The 15,647-nt window shown below is 42.6% G+C and overlaps 2 protein-coding genes across 2 annotated transcripts in view; one reads left to right on the top strand and one right to left on the bottom strand.

Annotated features, from left to right (window-relative positions):
• LOC5510553 (choline dehydrogenase, mitochondrial) overlaps nucleotides 1-2,506 on the top strand; it is a 49,927-nt gene extending 47,421 nt beyond the window's left edge. The window contains exon 10 of the mRNA XM_048729509.1: nucleotides 2,044-2,506. Coding sequence (XP_048585466.1) covers nucleotides 2,044-2,360 — 317 coding nt within the window. The 3' untranslated portion in view covers nucleotides 2,361-2,506. The remainder of the gene's footprint in view (nucleotides 1-2,043) is intronic.
• Nucleotides 2,507-2,826: 320 nt separating this feature from the next.
• LOC5510561 lies at nucleotides 2,827-15,046 on the bottom strand. Its single transcript, XM_032379696.2, has 10 exons — nucleotides 14,064-15,046; nucleotides 13,298-13,349; nucleotides 9,584-9,847; nucleotides 8,297-8,479; nucleotides 7,696-7,938; nucleotides 7,186-7,371; nucleotides 5,997-6,269; nucleotides 5,601-5,746; nucleotides 5,136-5,367; nucleotides 2,827-4,350 (listed from the first exon to the last, which is right to left on the bottom strand). Exons 1-10 carry the CDS (start codon nucleotides 14,073-14,075, stop codon nucleotides 4,055-4,057), a joined length of 1,887 nt encoding a protein of 628 aa, XP_032235587.1. The 5' UTR covers nucleotides 14,076-15,046; the 3' UTR covers nucleotides 2,827-4,054.
• Between the last annotated feature and the right edge of the window lie 601 nt (nucleotides 15,047-15,647).

The following is a 15,647-nucleotide window of genomic DNA, read 5'->3' as shown; positions in this document are numbered from 1 at the left end:
TATCCTCATGCATCTCTCATAAGACCCGGTATGCAACACTAGCCTCATGCATCTCTCATAAGACCCGGTAAGCCTCACTAGCCTCATGCATCTCTCATAAGACCCGGTATGCATCACTAGCCTCATGCATCTCTCATAAGACCCGGTATGCATCACTAGCCTCATGCATCTCTCATAAGACCCAGTAAGCCTCACTATCCTCATGCATCTCTCATAAGACCCGGTATGCATCACTAGCCTCATGCATCTCTCATAAGACCCGGTAAGCCTCACTAGCCTCATGCATCTAAATCTCTTATAAGACCCGTTATGCAACACTAGCCTCATGCATCTCTCATAAGACCCGGTATGCATCACTAGCCTCATGCATCTCTCATAAGACCCGGTAAGCCTCACTATCCTCATGCATCTCTCATAAGACCCAGTAAGCCTCACTAGCCTCATGCATCTCTCATAAGACCCGGTAAGCCTCACTAGCCTCATGCATCTCTCATGAGACCCGGTATGCATCACTAGCCTCATGCATCTCTCATAAGACCCGGTAAGCCTCACTAGCCTCATGCATCTCTCATAAGACCCGGTATGCATCACTAGCCTCATGCATCTCTCATAAGACCCAGTAAGCCTCACTATCCTCATGCATCTCTTATAAGACCCGGTAAGCCTCACTAGCCTCATGCATCTCTCATGAGACCCGGTAAGCCTCACTATCCTCATGCATCTCTCATAAGACCCGGTATGCATCACTAGCCTCATGCATCTCTCATAAGACCCGGTAAGCCTCACTATCCTCATGCATCTCTCATAAGACCCGGTATGCATCACTAGCCTCATGCATCTCTCATAAGACCCGGTATGCATCACTAGCCTCATGCATCTCTCATAAGACCCGGTATGCATCACTAGCCTCATGCATCTCTCATAAGACCCGGTATGCATCACTAGCCTCATGCATCTCTCATAAGACCCGGTATGCATCACTAGCCTCTCGCATCTCTTATAAGACCCGGTATGCCTCACTAGCCTCATGCATCTCTCATAAGACCCGGTATGCATCACTAGCCTCATGCATCTCTCATAAGACCCGGTATGCATCACTAGCCTCATGCATCTCTCATAAGACCCGGTAAGCATAACTAGCCTCATGCATCTCTCATAAGACCCGGTATGCATCACTAGCCTCATGCATCTCTCATAAGACCCGGTAAGCCTCACTAGCCTCATGCATCTCTCATAAGACCCGGTATGCCTCACTAGCCTCATGCATCTCTCATAAGACCCGGTATGCATCACTAGCCTCATGCATCTCTTATAAGACCCGGTATGCCTCACTAGCCTCATGCATCTCTCATAAGACCCGGTATGCATCACTAGCCTCATGCATCTCTCATAAGACCCGGTATGCATCACTAGCCTCATGCATCTCTCATAAGACCCGGTAAGCATCACTAGCCTCATGCATCTCTCATAAGACCCGGTAAGCCTCACTAGCCTCATGCATCTCTCATAAGACCCGGTAAGCCTCATAGTCCATGAGCTAAGGTCAAGAAAATACGCACCTCGTAGCACCCCCCGGTAGATATAGTAAAATTGGTATCAAATTATAGCTTATGGCCTATATTTTAAGAATTTCGATGTCTCCAGTTATATTACCCGTGCTATAACCGACAGCCAAGAGTTTACTTTTGGGGGGTAGGGTGGGGGAATTTTGGCAAATTAATCCAAGTAAAAAGAATATCATCATCTAACTCTTTGAAAAACCCCTCAAACAGTGTCAAACTTGTATTAAAGAATGCACACGACCTTAGCGTGTACACTCAAGTCTGTCTTATTACACTCCGGGTAATGTTAAATGTCATCCTTTACGTGTACACTCAAGTATGTCTAATTACACTCCGGGTAATGTTTAATGTCATCCTTTACGTGTACACTCAAGTATGTCTACTTACACCCCGGGTAATGTTTAATGTCATCCTTTACGTGTACACTCAAGTATGTCTAATTACACTCCGGGTAATGTTTAATGTCATCCTTTGCGTGCAGGCTCACATATCCGGACTGATGACGAGATTGATGCATTCGTGAGAGAGTTTGCAGACAGCGCCTATCACCCTTCCTGCACGTGCAAGATGGGTTCGGCTTCTGACCCGCTGGCGGTGGTAGACAACGCCGCACGTGTTTTCCACGTGGACAACCTACGCGTGGTTGACGCGTCAATCATGCCAAGCGTGGTCAGCGGTAACCTCAACGCGCCTACCGTCATGATCGCCGAGAAGATCGCCGACGCTATTCTCGGAAAAGACCCTCTGCCTCGGTCCAAGGCCCCGGTTTTCAAGACGCCCGAAAAAGGACAAAGATGATACTATGCTTAGATTAGCGTAATATTGTTAAAGGAAATATCAAATTTTTATGGCTCCAGACCAAGGATTATAAGTAATGTCAAATAAAAGTTCAAGATTGTAAGTAAATGATTATAATGTCCTGTAATAAACAAATGCTAAATTTATTTTTTATTCTTATTTAGTGCGCGCGTAGAATAATAAAAAAAGTAAATATACCAGGTAGTACACCTATCTAGCCTATAAACCAACCTTTTAAAATTTATTTAGCGTGGTTTTCTTGAAATCGAGCATGCGCGATTATGCGAGTGTTGCTTGCGGGCTTATCCAAATTTGAAAGGGTCTTCTTGGAGTCTCTCCTACGAGGCCAATCTCCCTTTGCCACCACAAAAAGACAGGCCTTCGCAACATGTTAAATAGGAAACACCACAAAATACAACTTTGTAAATCAAGTAAGGTTGAGGTAGAAAATTGACAGCATGCGAACACGAATGAACGATTTTTTATTTTCTTGTTGCTTTCTGGCGTGACGGGTGCAGTCATTCCTGTATTAATTTGTTTCGTTGCTTTCTGGCGTTACGGGTTTCCTGTGTTAATCTGGACTGGAATTGGACACTCAATAGGTCACGTGACTTCTTGGTGCAGTTCGCAGATCCTTGAGGCCGTTAACTACACCCCATGGTCACAATAATCCCCGCATGCTCACGTGCACATGCACCTATTGTTTATGCGTATTTTTGTATTGTACAAAGACTTTATTTTCAAAATCTTAACATTTTGTTGTGCAAACAATCCTACATCTGTAGAAAGAATTGTGTTTTCTATTATCGCTGCTTTCCTTAATAGGATTAGACTGTTTACTACATCTGTAGAAAGAATTGTGTTTTCTATTGCTGCTTTCCGTAATAGGATTAGACTGTTTACTAATATGAATCACCCCCGTGTCTTCTAGGGTTTTTAGACGTAATCGTTCACATGTGCCAATTAAAGCCTCGTAGATATACACAATATATAATTAGCGCTCTACACGCCCATGTATTATACACAATATGATACAATATATAAATTATACACAATGTACAATAACCTGTTCTGGCTCGTAGCTTTTTTGATCGATTTAGACTCTAATGTCTTCTAACCTATTTTCACTAATATATAGATGTAGGCAACAAGCGGAGCTCCATACAAAAATTGCTATTTTACGCCCGACGATTTCAATCGATGACGGCCAACGTCACTTGACCATTCTCATTCACCTCCCTTGACACTCCTAGACATCTCCCAAATTACTTGCCTTACGGTTTCTATATCACGAAATATCGTGATGATATTTGAAATATTTTCGTTTTTGAAGATGTATTCGATTACGACACACATCATGTGACTATCCCGTCGCCCTTGACGCCTTCACGACATCTAAGTCATGCTGTCTGAAGATTTTTCAGTCATAGAGATACGGGTATTTTTGCTTTTGATGACGTCATGGGATACGTATATATCTTTGTTGATGTCGTTAGAATAGTTTACTTTAGTGACGTCATCGATGACGTCACACATCCTTTGTTCATTTTGTTGCACTCCCAATACACACCTGACACCCTCTCGTTGGAAAGTACAGGTTAAATGGTAATTCAACAGCAAAAAATGGTCTATCAATATTTGTTGGCATCTATATTGAACAGCTATAATTGCCGACCATCAACACGAGCTGTGGCTTAATCATCGCTGCCGTGCATGAACTGTAAAACCTCGTAATGAACCACTCCATCTCTTGGTGTGACATCATCTTCGCTCTCGTGTCTGGTCGCGTTGTTGATCTCGCAAGTTTTGCTGCTTGTGACGTAATTCAGTGACTGACACCTGCCATCGAGCATGCAGAACATCACGCAATCTACCACCGAGACATTTTGCTCTGTTGCGATTGCGTGACGTGGTAACGCGTAGTTGACATGGCCGGCTGGTGAGATGTACTGGGACATCAGGATGGTTTCATCTTCAAATATCTTGAGCGCTGTTACAATTATTGAGAAAATCATAAATGAAAGCTCCCGTGGTCAATGGATTATCGAATGGATGGCTCAAAATAGAGGGTTTTTCCGATTCTGCTATCTCTAAGGGTATAAGATTCGACCAACTGCTATTCCTTAGTCGGTGTTTGACGATTTTTCTGATTCTGCTATCTCTTAGGGTAAAAAAATTACTTCTTCCACACCCAATTTGCTATCTCTTAGGGGGAAATAATTTCTGTTGACCACCCCAACCTGTTATCCCTTAGGGTTAAAATTAATTTTGCCGACAATCACCCCCGTCTGTTTTTATTGGAGTCCCCCCCACCCCCCCACCCCCGGGGTTGGAAAAACTACAGACAAGCTGTAGAACACCTAGGTGGTATGACTAGACAAACTACAGACAAGCTGTAGAATAACTAGGTGGTCTGTGTAGGTGTGGTACAATTAGGGAAATAATTAACACAAGGTTGAAATGTGTTTTACGCCACGGTAAAAATTAGTGGCTTCGCTGACGTTTCGGGCGTTAGCCCTTTGTCGGAAGAGTTGTTGTATTTTAGGACTCTTTGTATAAAGGACCGTACACAATTAATTTAGAGTTTTTGGGGCTTTTCAAGCGTTCTGGTGTCCGTTCTGAACGGTGGTTTTCAGAAAGTGCAAGTTCATACGTGGTGAATCGCAGAGGTATAGAACAAGCATCCCAAGGTCAAAATCCGCTTCAGTACATCGAAATTCAGGGGGTCAGGCAGATAGAGATGAACGGTGGTTTTCAGAAGGGGGCTCTTCGTACCTGTAGTGCAGTATCTTGCCTCGACGGCAAATTCCAGTGCTTTAAGTCTGTAGACGTAGAACCCAAGGCAACGGCGAACGAGTATCTTTTTTTGATAACGGCAACAATCGCCGTCCCAATGAAAACACACTGTCCGCTGTACCACGCCATCGCGGGCCCTGGGATGAGGCTCCGTCATCCATCCGGTGGCCTTGGTGTTGCAGCGATGGGTAGGTACGCACGACTCGGCGAGCTAGGAATGGGAAACCATATGCTTTGATTTCTTGTTTGATTTTCTCTTCCCCTCTACTTTACCTTGGGTTTAAAGGTTGCCGTATCCTCGAACACCATATAAGGCAACGAATGAAAACCGGGGGGCCTAGGTGCGATTTGTATTCTCGCACCCATATGGAACCGTTCCCCTACCACCACCACCCCCCTACCTCGCCCTTATTTCCTATCGAACCTGTGTTTTTGTATTCAAACCTGCATCGGTGCTTGGTCCCCGCCGTATCGCCACCATGTCGTCTCAATAATTCCGCTATCATTTTTATAACTACCAGCACTTGAATGTGTAACGACTCGTGTTGGAAAATCTACGTTTTTGTAATCCTGGCACATTTTGAAGTGGCCTATGATTGAAAATAACAAATAGTGAGATTCGGGGTACAGAGTACAATATTAGCCTTTTTGCATTTGCAACTTATGAGGACAATTTTATTGCCTTTTTTCATCGTTACGTTCATCGCCTTTATTAGTAGTATTTTATTAGAAAAATGTTGCCTTTTATTCAACCATTAAAAATTTAATAAATTAAATTCATCTTTTCCTTTTTTATGAGGCGGTTTAGAAAATTGTATTTGTATTCATTTGTTCACTCACTGAGTATTTTCACGGGGAACTGGTAGAAGTCAGATCCGTGCTTGTTGGACACAATGCACTCCCACGTCAAGTTTCCATACGCAAGGTCCATGGCTGGTATCTGAAAATGACGGCTCGTGCTGTTTTGGTACACTTTGCCTTTTAATATCCAGGCTATATCCGGCACAGGGTACCCGAAGGCCTCAGGACATGTAAGATTGACGAACCTCGGTTCTGTTGGTTGGAGGTCGTACATTTCAATGACTTCAGGCGGCGGTTTATCAGAGATCACAGCTGTTGATGAAACACAGGTGCGTGATAAGTATTTATACAACGACACTCGAAAGCCGCGCCGCTCTGATTGGTCAAAGGTCAATGTGTTATCACAGGTAGCCCAAGCTCACAGCTAGTGGTTTTTGGGTTTTGTGAGAAATTCTAAATAAAAACACACGAAACTCACCGAGCGGTTAAAAGTGATCATTTTAATTAGCTCTAAGAAGTTTCGTAAAATTCGGTCACCCCTACCTCACTCTACATAATATATGGTGTTATACTATTATATGAGGACACACGCACCCTTGGGGTCAGCATGCGCGCGCGCCCCCCAAAACTAGATTATAACGTAAGAAAACATTTCTATTGTTGTCGACTGTGTCTCGTTGTGTATCTTTTTGCTCATGACACGCTGTGAGTCATATATGATCTATTAGACGATAGACGCACGCAAAAATAAGATCTATTTGGTAGATATTTACCTTCTGGACAAATATGAATTAACCACATTCTCTTTGGTAAAAAGCCATGACAAGGCAGCCCTTCTAATAGCGCCTAGATGTACAACTGCCGGGCCCTAAACACAATTATATTTACTGCATTACATCTCCCCCCTCCACACACACACGCACGCGCGCGTACCTTTGCTCTCGGAGTACGCCTCCACCTCGCACAGGGTGAGTACCGGTCACAATTCCCCATTAATCACCCCCCCTCACACACACGCGCACACACTCACGCACGCTCTCGGAGTACGCCTCCACCTCGCACAGGGCGAGTACCGGTCAAAATTCCCCATTAATCCCCCCTCACACACACGCGCGTACACTCACGCACGCAAGCACGCTCTCGGAGTACGCCTCCACCTCGCACAGGGTGAGTACCGGTCACAATTCCCAATAATCCCCCCCTCACACACACACGCGCGCACGCGTACCTTTGCTCTCGGAGTACACTTCCACCTCGCACAGGGTTAGAATCATACTAGCTCCCACCAGACGCACGTTCACATAGCGTCCTGATTTCCTCGGCTTGCAGTAGATGGATAGCTTCTGCAGTGTTGCCATGGAGAACATGTCTCCACAGCGAGGGTTGGTGTTGCCGTTATCGGTCAGAGAATCACCTGTGATAAGCGAGAGGTCGATACAAGGAGAAGGTTAAGTCTATCGCATTCTGGTATCTATTCTAGATACATTTTGGCTCGTCATTAGATGGGGATTTGGGGCATAGGTTTTGGTTCATAACGAAGGCTGTGCTTACGGATGTTTACAATCCAAAATCAAAAGGTGATTAATGAGGATATCCCTGCGAGTAATGCCTTGATTTCTTTGTTTTCATGTTACATTTGTGACATTTGTGACATTGTTGACTTGTAGTTACCATTCACGGTCGGTCAAGACCGGTTATCTGATAAAAGGGTTTAGGAACTATAAGTAGTGTCACTCACCGACTCTCACTTCAACGTTGTAAAGTCTATCTACAGAACTTAAACGATTCACCAGGAACACTTCGGAAACTGGTTGAGTAGTGCCCAGGTCCACGCGCCACCAGGGATTCCCTTCATGATGAGAGGTGTGCGTGCACGTTTGTCGGTGATAGTCACCGTCAGTGTTCCCGTCGACAGCTCGTTCAGGATTGCCATAAGAATCGATAGATGATTGGTTCGCAGGTTTGCTCAAGGCAAGATTTACTAAAATTAAGGAATAGGATGTTTTGAGCCCGCTTGACAACTAACGTCACTTGTGACGAAAAGTACTTATGTTATATGTCATTCCCTCCCTCCCAAATATCTCAAGATATAGTTCTCAATACAATATATAATTAATATACTGGTTTGGTTTGGTGTAGCCTGCTTGCAGGCGGAACTCGGTACTCCCCATCTTGTATTTTAAGCCGGGTGGTTCCTGGGGACGAGCGCAAAAAAAAAACGAGGGATTTCCGCGATGATAAAACCAATTACCGCCTGCAAGTAGGCAAGATTTGATAAAGAGTACAGCGACCCCGAGACCCAGACTCCCCCCCCCTCCATCCCTGGGTTTCTTGCTCACCTGTTGGGTTCAAGTTCACCATGACCTCGCATATTTCAAGAATGCTGTTTACCGTTGGGATGTATAGTACGACATAGCGACCCCGCAGACCCGGCCTGCAGTAGATGGATTTGCTGATCGGCCCAGTGGCTACCCTACTTCCACACATGGGATTTTCTGTTCCGTTGTCCACCAGGCTGTCCCCTAATATGGCACGAGGTTTGGATTTCGGTGAAATTCACATGATTAGCGCGAGAGGGCTGACAAGGCCTGCCCTATGTGCACATAGCATACCTGTCAACCTCGAAAATCTCAAGGCTTGATAATTTTTTGGGGGAGGGGTGGGGTATATTCTTTTTTTTGGGGGGAAGGGTGGGTTTAACCTTGCAGGCGTTTGCCGTATAGAAAGCTCTCGCGAACAAATCCACTTATAGATCTCACGAGGGTGTTAGATAAATTGCGCTACGCAAGGGAATTGTGTGTATTTGATGCCTATTTTTAAAAGCTGCTTTCTGCATATGGATTGTACAACATTTTGGTAAATTTGATAGCTGATTTTTTTTATCATTGTAACACAAAAAGAATACCTTTTCTTTTCCTTCCATATTTTCGCGCGTCTAAGATTTCGCGAAAAAAAATTATCTGCACATTTCGAGAGGCATTTTTGCAGGGATTTATATAATACAAGTGGTAACCTGTAAATATTCACGAAAAGCAATTCTTTGTTGTAAAATAACTTTTAAGGTATATTTCAATCCATCAATGTATTCATTGGGCTTCCTGGTGCTTTAGGGGAATAGTATGCGTCGTGAATCCCCAATACATTTATCTCATATTTAATTTCCCTTATAAAAATGTGAAAAGGCGCTTTCTATAAAATACCGCCCAGATTGCCCTGTGTATGATGTTTTTGGCGGGAATCGGACAACCAAATTCAAACCATGTCAGTTCGCACATTCATATGTTGGGTTTTCTGAATAAGAGAGTGGATCGTGAATCCTCGCTTCGTTGGCTTTCTTGGGTTATTTGGTGGTCGATTCCATACTTTTGAATGAAAATCGATGTGACATGAAACTGCATACCTGTCAATTCTCCCGCATTAGGCGGGAGTCTCAAGATTTTGGACCCCTTCTCCCGCTCTCCCGCGTTGAGCACCAAATCTCCCGATTTTTAGCGATTTTAAAATTATTCCATAGAAAAGCGTCATTTTGCCTATTTTCTATTAAAATATTTTAAACAACAATTCCGAGTCTAGGTTTAGATAAGTATAGAATGATTCTAAACGACCTTAAAATAAATCATACACACCCACTCTGACTTCCAATCCCGCCAGTCGATCCGTACAGCAGTCCGACCTTGATATGACGAACACTTCATCCACCACGTGGGTCCGTCCGAGGTCCACCCGCCACCAGGGTCCGCGAGTAGGATCTGGCGAGGTCCCAAAGCACAAAATGGTGTCTCCGATGTTGAATGTTGCGTCTTCAACCCCATCCACGGCGAGGTCGGGAGGTGCTCTACCTTCTTGCCATATATTCAAGGATGCGGTAGGCTGACGGAGAGCTAAGTTTCCTATTTTTGGTTAGAAGGGAAAGAAACATTTAAAATACAAAGATTGCTGAAAAATTAAGTTAGATATTGGTCGCCTAATAATTAGGAGCCGCAAAAACTGGGTCGTTTTCGCAGTAACAGTTATCAAAAGGCACAGGGTGTGAACGTAATCAACAGACAGAGGCTGTGAACATAATAAACAAAAACAGGGTGTGATCGTAATCAACAGACAGAGGGTGTGAACATAATCAACAGACAGAGGGTGTGGCCGTAATCAACAGACAGAGGGTGTGAACGCAATCAACAGACAAAGGGTGTGAACGTAATCAACAGACAAAGGGCGAGAACGTAATAAACAGAAAGATGGTGTGAAAGAGGGTATAAACGTAATCAACAGACAAAGGGTGTGAACGCAATCAACAGACAGAGGGTGTGAACGTAATCAACAGACAGAGGGTGTGAACGCAGTCGACAGACAAAGGGTGTGAACGCAATCAACAGACAAAGGGTGTGAACGTAATCAACAGACAAAGGGTGTAAATGCAATCAACAGACAAAGGGTGTGGCCGTTATCAACAGACAAAGGGTGTGAACAAAATTAAAAGACAGAGCGTGTTAACGTAATCAACAGACAGAGGGCGAGAACGTAATAAACAGAAATAGGGTGTACAAGTAATCAACAGACATACTGTGTGAACGTTATCAACAGATAAAGGGTGTGATCTTCTTTTAAGGGTGTTACCTTTGAGCCGCAAACACAACACAATACGATACAATACAATGTATTAACTTCACCGTAAACAGATTTAGTATATAGATTTGTCTGAAAGTGAATAATAAAGTCAAAGACTCTAGCAACATTCCCCTTCTATTTGTTGTTTTCTAATTGAAAGCATAAGAAGACATACTTTGCCGCCTCCTTTGCTATTTTCTTTGGAGGGTTAAATACTAGAGAGAAAATCTGCGTCTCCGAATTCTTAGCGAGATCAAGAGAGCATAAGATAAGAGAGGGACACTTTGGTATTACCCGCGCGCCATGTCGATTCCGAATTCGGCTATTTTTAGTAACCACCACCCCACCACTGCGCGTGAGGATTTGCTCCTTTTATTTCGTCCTACTCCCCCGCTGGTTGCGTGTTGTTGTTTTGCCAACTCGATAGGAATGAAAAGAGATCATGTAAAATAACTCGGAAGAAGAAAACAAGTCTAACTTAAGTTACCAAGATTGGCAAATATACTCACAGAAAGCTAAATCCCTGAATAGTTTGACTGTTTTGTTTGTCTGAGCGGCGAAGTCAAATGAAAAATATAACTAACCGACGAGCGATAAAATGGCTGTGATACTGCGTTTGATTCAAATCCCGACATCAGCTTGTATAATAACAACATAATAATATAACATATAATAATAACAACATTAAAGAAATACAGTAATATCTCCATCTTTATTTTCTCGTTTTTACACAAGCTCAGATCACGGAAATTAGGATACTTTGTCAGCGATTTCTTAATAAAATAACCAAAAATGCATTCCCAATTCGCTGAGTATTGTATTCAGCGAATAAAATATCTCTAACCCTTGTGCGAAATGTCTCCCGCCTCCCGATTCAGCGAAATCCTTTTTCGTTATATTTCTATTCCTCTTGTCTAAAAACCCACGCGATCGTTGTTTTCAACTCTCGAAACATTTGAACAGTACTGAGTAACCGTAGCTTCTTGAGTGTTTGTGACTAGCCCGAACGCTCTTCGAACCTAACTTCGTATTTAGGTTCTATATAAAATAGGAAGGGAGTGAAACAACGCTCGATTCCATTGTTCGATAACCTGCCTAGATACGGCCAATGTTGTGATGTTGGTATGAGACATGATTGATGAGTGACTAAAAAAACTAAAAATAGCCGAATTCGGAATCGACATGGCGCACGGGTCATACCAAAGTGTCCCTCTCTTATCTTATGCTCTCTTGGCGAGATCAAATCCCCAGGATCTACTAATTTTTTCGAAAAAGTTGGTTCTTAACTGCGTATATTTTCTGCAATGCACAACAAAGTGGAACTCGTCCTTTACCGTGTCCGGACAGAATTGGCATGTCCGTTCATGAACTCTCTGTCTACATAGTTTTGAGTATTTCTTTTTCTCTCCTGGTGTGATTTCATAGTCCCACAAGTACCCTCAGCCTATCCGGAAAACCCCCTCTTTTAATTTGGATACCCATGACGAGTACGTGAGTGAACTGTTGTATTTTGCTTCCCAAAACATCTCTGCTGCAAGGCTATTCGAACACTCAGGCGTGCTAATTTTTAGCCAGAAATTTATAGCTCTCATGGTAGCATTCGATCTTATGGGTAAAATACCAAGCTCGGATTGACATGCGTAGTTTGCTGCCGTTTTGCCCACGCCTAAAAGCCACTTGCAAAATTTGGTCAAAACTGCCTCAATTGGGTCTTTCTCATTGCGCTTCATACACATATCTATGCCCCACAATTCACTGCCGTATAGCAAGATAGGTTGGATTAGGGAATTAAATAACTTTATGGTGAGTCGTTGGTTCCATTCCATTCATTCTAACACCGGCGTTATTAAAGACAAGTGCCTTTGTCTTTGAGATATTTCCATTCCATTCATTCTAACACCGACGTTATTAAAGATAAGTGCCTTTGTCTTTGAGATATTTCACTTCAAGATGGTTCTCGCTGCAATATTCGCTAAAGGAATTGATTAGTGTCTGTAGACCGTTTGCCGATTTAGACTTAAGCACCAGGTCGTCCGCGTAAAGAAGTGTATAGTAACGTTCGCTTGGCCCAGATATTCGGTTAAGTCGCTTAGAAAAAGATTGAAGACAGTTGGGCTTAGCACGCATCCCTGACGAACCCCTTCTTTGCAGGGAAATTCTTTAGATCTAAGATTATCAAGTTTCACTGCCGCTCGATCGTGCATGTACATAGACTCAATAATTGCAAAGAACTTTCCATTGATGCCCGCATCTTTCAAATTCCGAAATAATATATCCCTAGGGACGCTATCGAAGGCTTTTGAGAAATCGACGAACAAGGGAATACAGTTGGTTCATTTTTTTGTTTTGCTTACTCTTTACATACTTGTCAAAAACTGACTTAGGAATAAAAATACTCTCCGTGGTTCCCACGTTTTTACGGAAGCCCCCTCCAACCCTCCACCTGAAATCCTGAAGCCCCCCCCCCCCCCCCACCCCACTTATGGGACCGCTCCGCCGCCCCTGAAAATGGTCCCAATTTACCCTTGGAAGAACCCCCACAAATCCTATAAACCGCCACAAATGTCCAGCCAATTCGGCTGAATTAACTGATCAATGATTAACTGGCGCTTCGCGTTTTACAAACAAACCTAGTCGCTAGCATTCGCGGGTCACTACGCATACTGCGCATTGAAGGAGGTGAATAACGGGATTTGTGGAATACCAATAATTCACTATATGCACATACAAATGCTTACCAGCATATGCGGCGATAACCAGCCACGCGATGAAGAAGTCTCCCAAGATCAGCTGCAATTAATTGGCAAAAAGAAAATACAGATATTCATTGAAAAAAAAAAGAAAAGGAAAGAAAAAGAAACGTGTTTAGCCTGGAAGCGGTATCTTCGACAGTACGAGTAAGGTATTAAAATTATTTGTGATGAAAAGATGACAAGAAATCTAAAGCTTAATGGATAATCTCATCGACTTGCATTTTCGATCTCGAGATCAATCGTCTTTACTGAAAAAGGGCAACGTCTCGATCTTTTATTTCCAAAAAGAAAAAGGGATTTATCTCAGTTATCAGAATGAATATTCAAGATTCCCTCCCACCCACAACGTCGGAGAATCCACTTCCGGTTGCTTTTTTCTATTTGGGGTTACAAGATTTTTATTAGAAAACACACCCCCCACCTACCCCGAAAAAATTAGGTCCACTTTTTCGGATTTCGCATCCCCCAAGACAATTTCTGGGTACTGGCCTGTATCATAATACTTTGATCAATCAAATAGGTACAGTAAATTACCTAATATAATCTTATATTCCGATACCAATATAGAACATAGGTCAACGCTTAAAACAAGGAGAAAGGTGTATTACTTTAAAACAGAACTAATGCATGTATTATGCATGTACGATAAATCTAACAATGTTCTTATTTAGGTTTTCGCAGTTTTGGTTGGGAATGTTTGTTAATACCTGTCGCGAATAGCGAACGATCTTATTAACCTACAATAACACACCTTTGTTTTCATGTTTGGGTCTTGCTTTTCTTGCTTGAGTTTTGCTTTACGGCTGTAAAACCTAGGTAGTTTGAAGTTCGTTTTAGTGTGTAATCTCTGTAGACGACAACTATCGATGTTGCTAACAGGCCTTCGCAATCTGATTAAAACAAACTTTAATAATAAGTCCCACGCTGACAGCAGGCGCGTAGTCAGGGGGATTCACAGCTATAAATATCACAAAAAATATTAAGATTTGTTATTGCTTGAATAAGAAGAGACCACCTTTATTGGCGTCAGAAGGGAGGACAGGCGCCCCCCTCCCCCCCCCCCCCCTCTAGTTACGCACCTGCACTAAGTAAGTTAGTCAAGAAGCCACAGGAACTAATTAATAATAGCGACTTAGAGACGTAAAGACATTTATTATAGATAACATGCTTTTTGTTCGATAAATTTAAACGAAATTTCAACAAAACATTTTGTGACATTAGGCACCCGTTTTATATGCCGTAAAGATAATTTGTAATTTTATCTTTATTGCAATTCATGGCCCTTGATTCCACGAGATTTCTGTTTTCTTTTTCTCAACCTCTTATCTCATAGTTTTTTACGCTTTTTTTCTTGGTTATTTTGCCTTTTGTGTTTTGTAGATGTGATGCTGTTCGTTAGATATTTGCTCATTAAGCCAAGATTGCATATAATATTATAAACAACGAAAACAAAAAAAATGGCTATCTGTTTTAGTCAAACTAATCTTTGCTTTGAAAAGAATTAGTGAATTGTGTAGCTTAATTCCCAATAAAGCGAAAAAGCCGTTTATAGAAATCTACTCGATGTGCCTGACTGGGATGGCCTGGGACCGATCGGAGGCAGGTGGTGTTGTGCAAAGCCTCCTCGTCAGTCACCGTTACTGGAAGCACAGATAGCCCAAGTTACCATCAGTGGTTCTACAAGGAATGGAAGTAGTTCTATAAGTAATGAATGTGTTAATCTGTGATCTTGAAAAGTCGCGAAAGTTGCAAAATAAATAAAACAAACGCCCCTTGCGTGAAAGACCCCCACCTGTAGAAACAAATCAATTAGGACACGGAGAGAGTCCAGAGAATAGCTCCGAGATTTAAATTTCCCTCTTGCGTTTGGGACCCCTGCCTGTAGAAACAAAATAATTAGGACACGGAGAGAGTCCAGAGAATAGCTCCGAGCTTTAAATTTTTCTCTTGCGTTTGGGACCCCTACCTGTAGAAACAAATGTTTTCTGGCCTGTAGCCAAACAAAAATTTTACCTAGGCAAAGCTAGCCACTGGATGATAAATCCAACAAAAGCAGGATTTTTTATCTTATACTTTTTAATTGTGAAACACTCAACATCAAAATTTTATCGAGGCGAGTGCCTCACTTGCACAATGCTGCTGGATACGGTCCTGGTTTAAAAAAAAGTGATAAACGGCCTTGAACGCCCTATCCGTTCTCCCCCCAGAAGTTTAATCAATTTTCCCTCCAATACAAACACCTGTACGTTTAATAACTCGTTCCCTAGAAAGATTGGAACCCACTGCCCGATAACATATACCAACTCTGTTAAATTTCAAGTTTATTTTCTCTGTA

This window comes from Nematostella vectensis, chromosome 6, assembly GCF_932526225.1.
Source record: "Nematostella vectensis chromosome 6, jaNemVect1.1, whole genome shotgun sequence".
Classification (NCBI taxonomy): Eukaryota; Metazoa; Cnidaria; class Anthozoa; order Actiniaria; family Edwardsiidae; genus Nematostella; species Nematostella vectensis.
The sequence above is the reverse complement of the archived record's forward strand: the minus strand, read 5'-3'. Positions and strand labels throughout refer to the sequence as shown.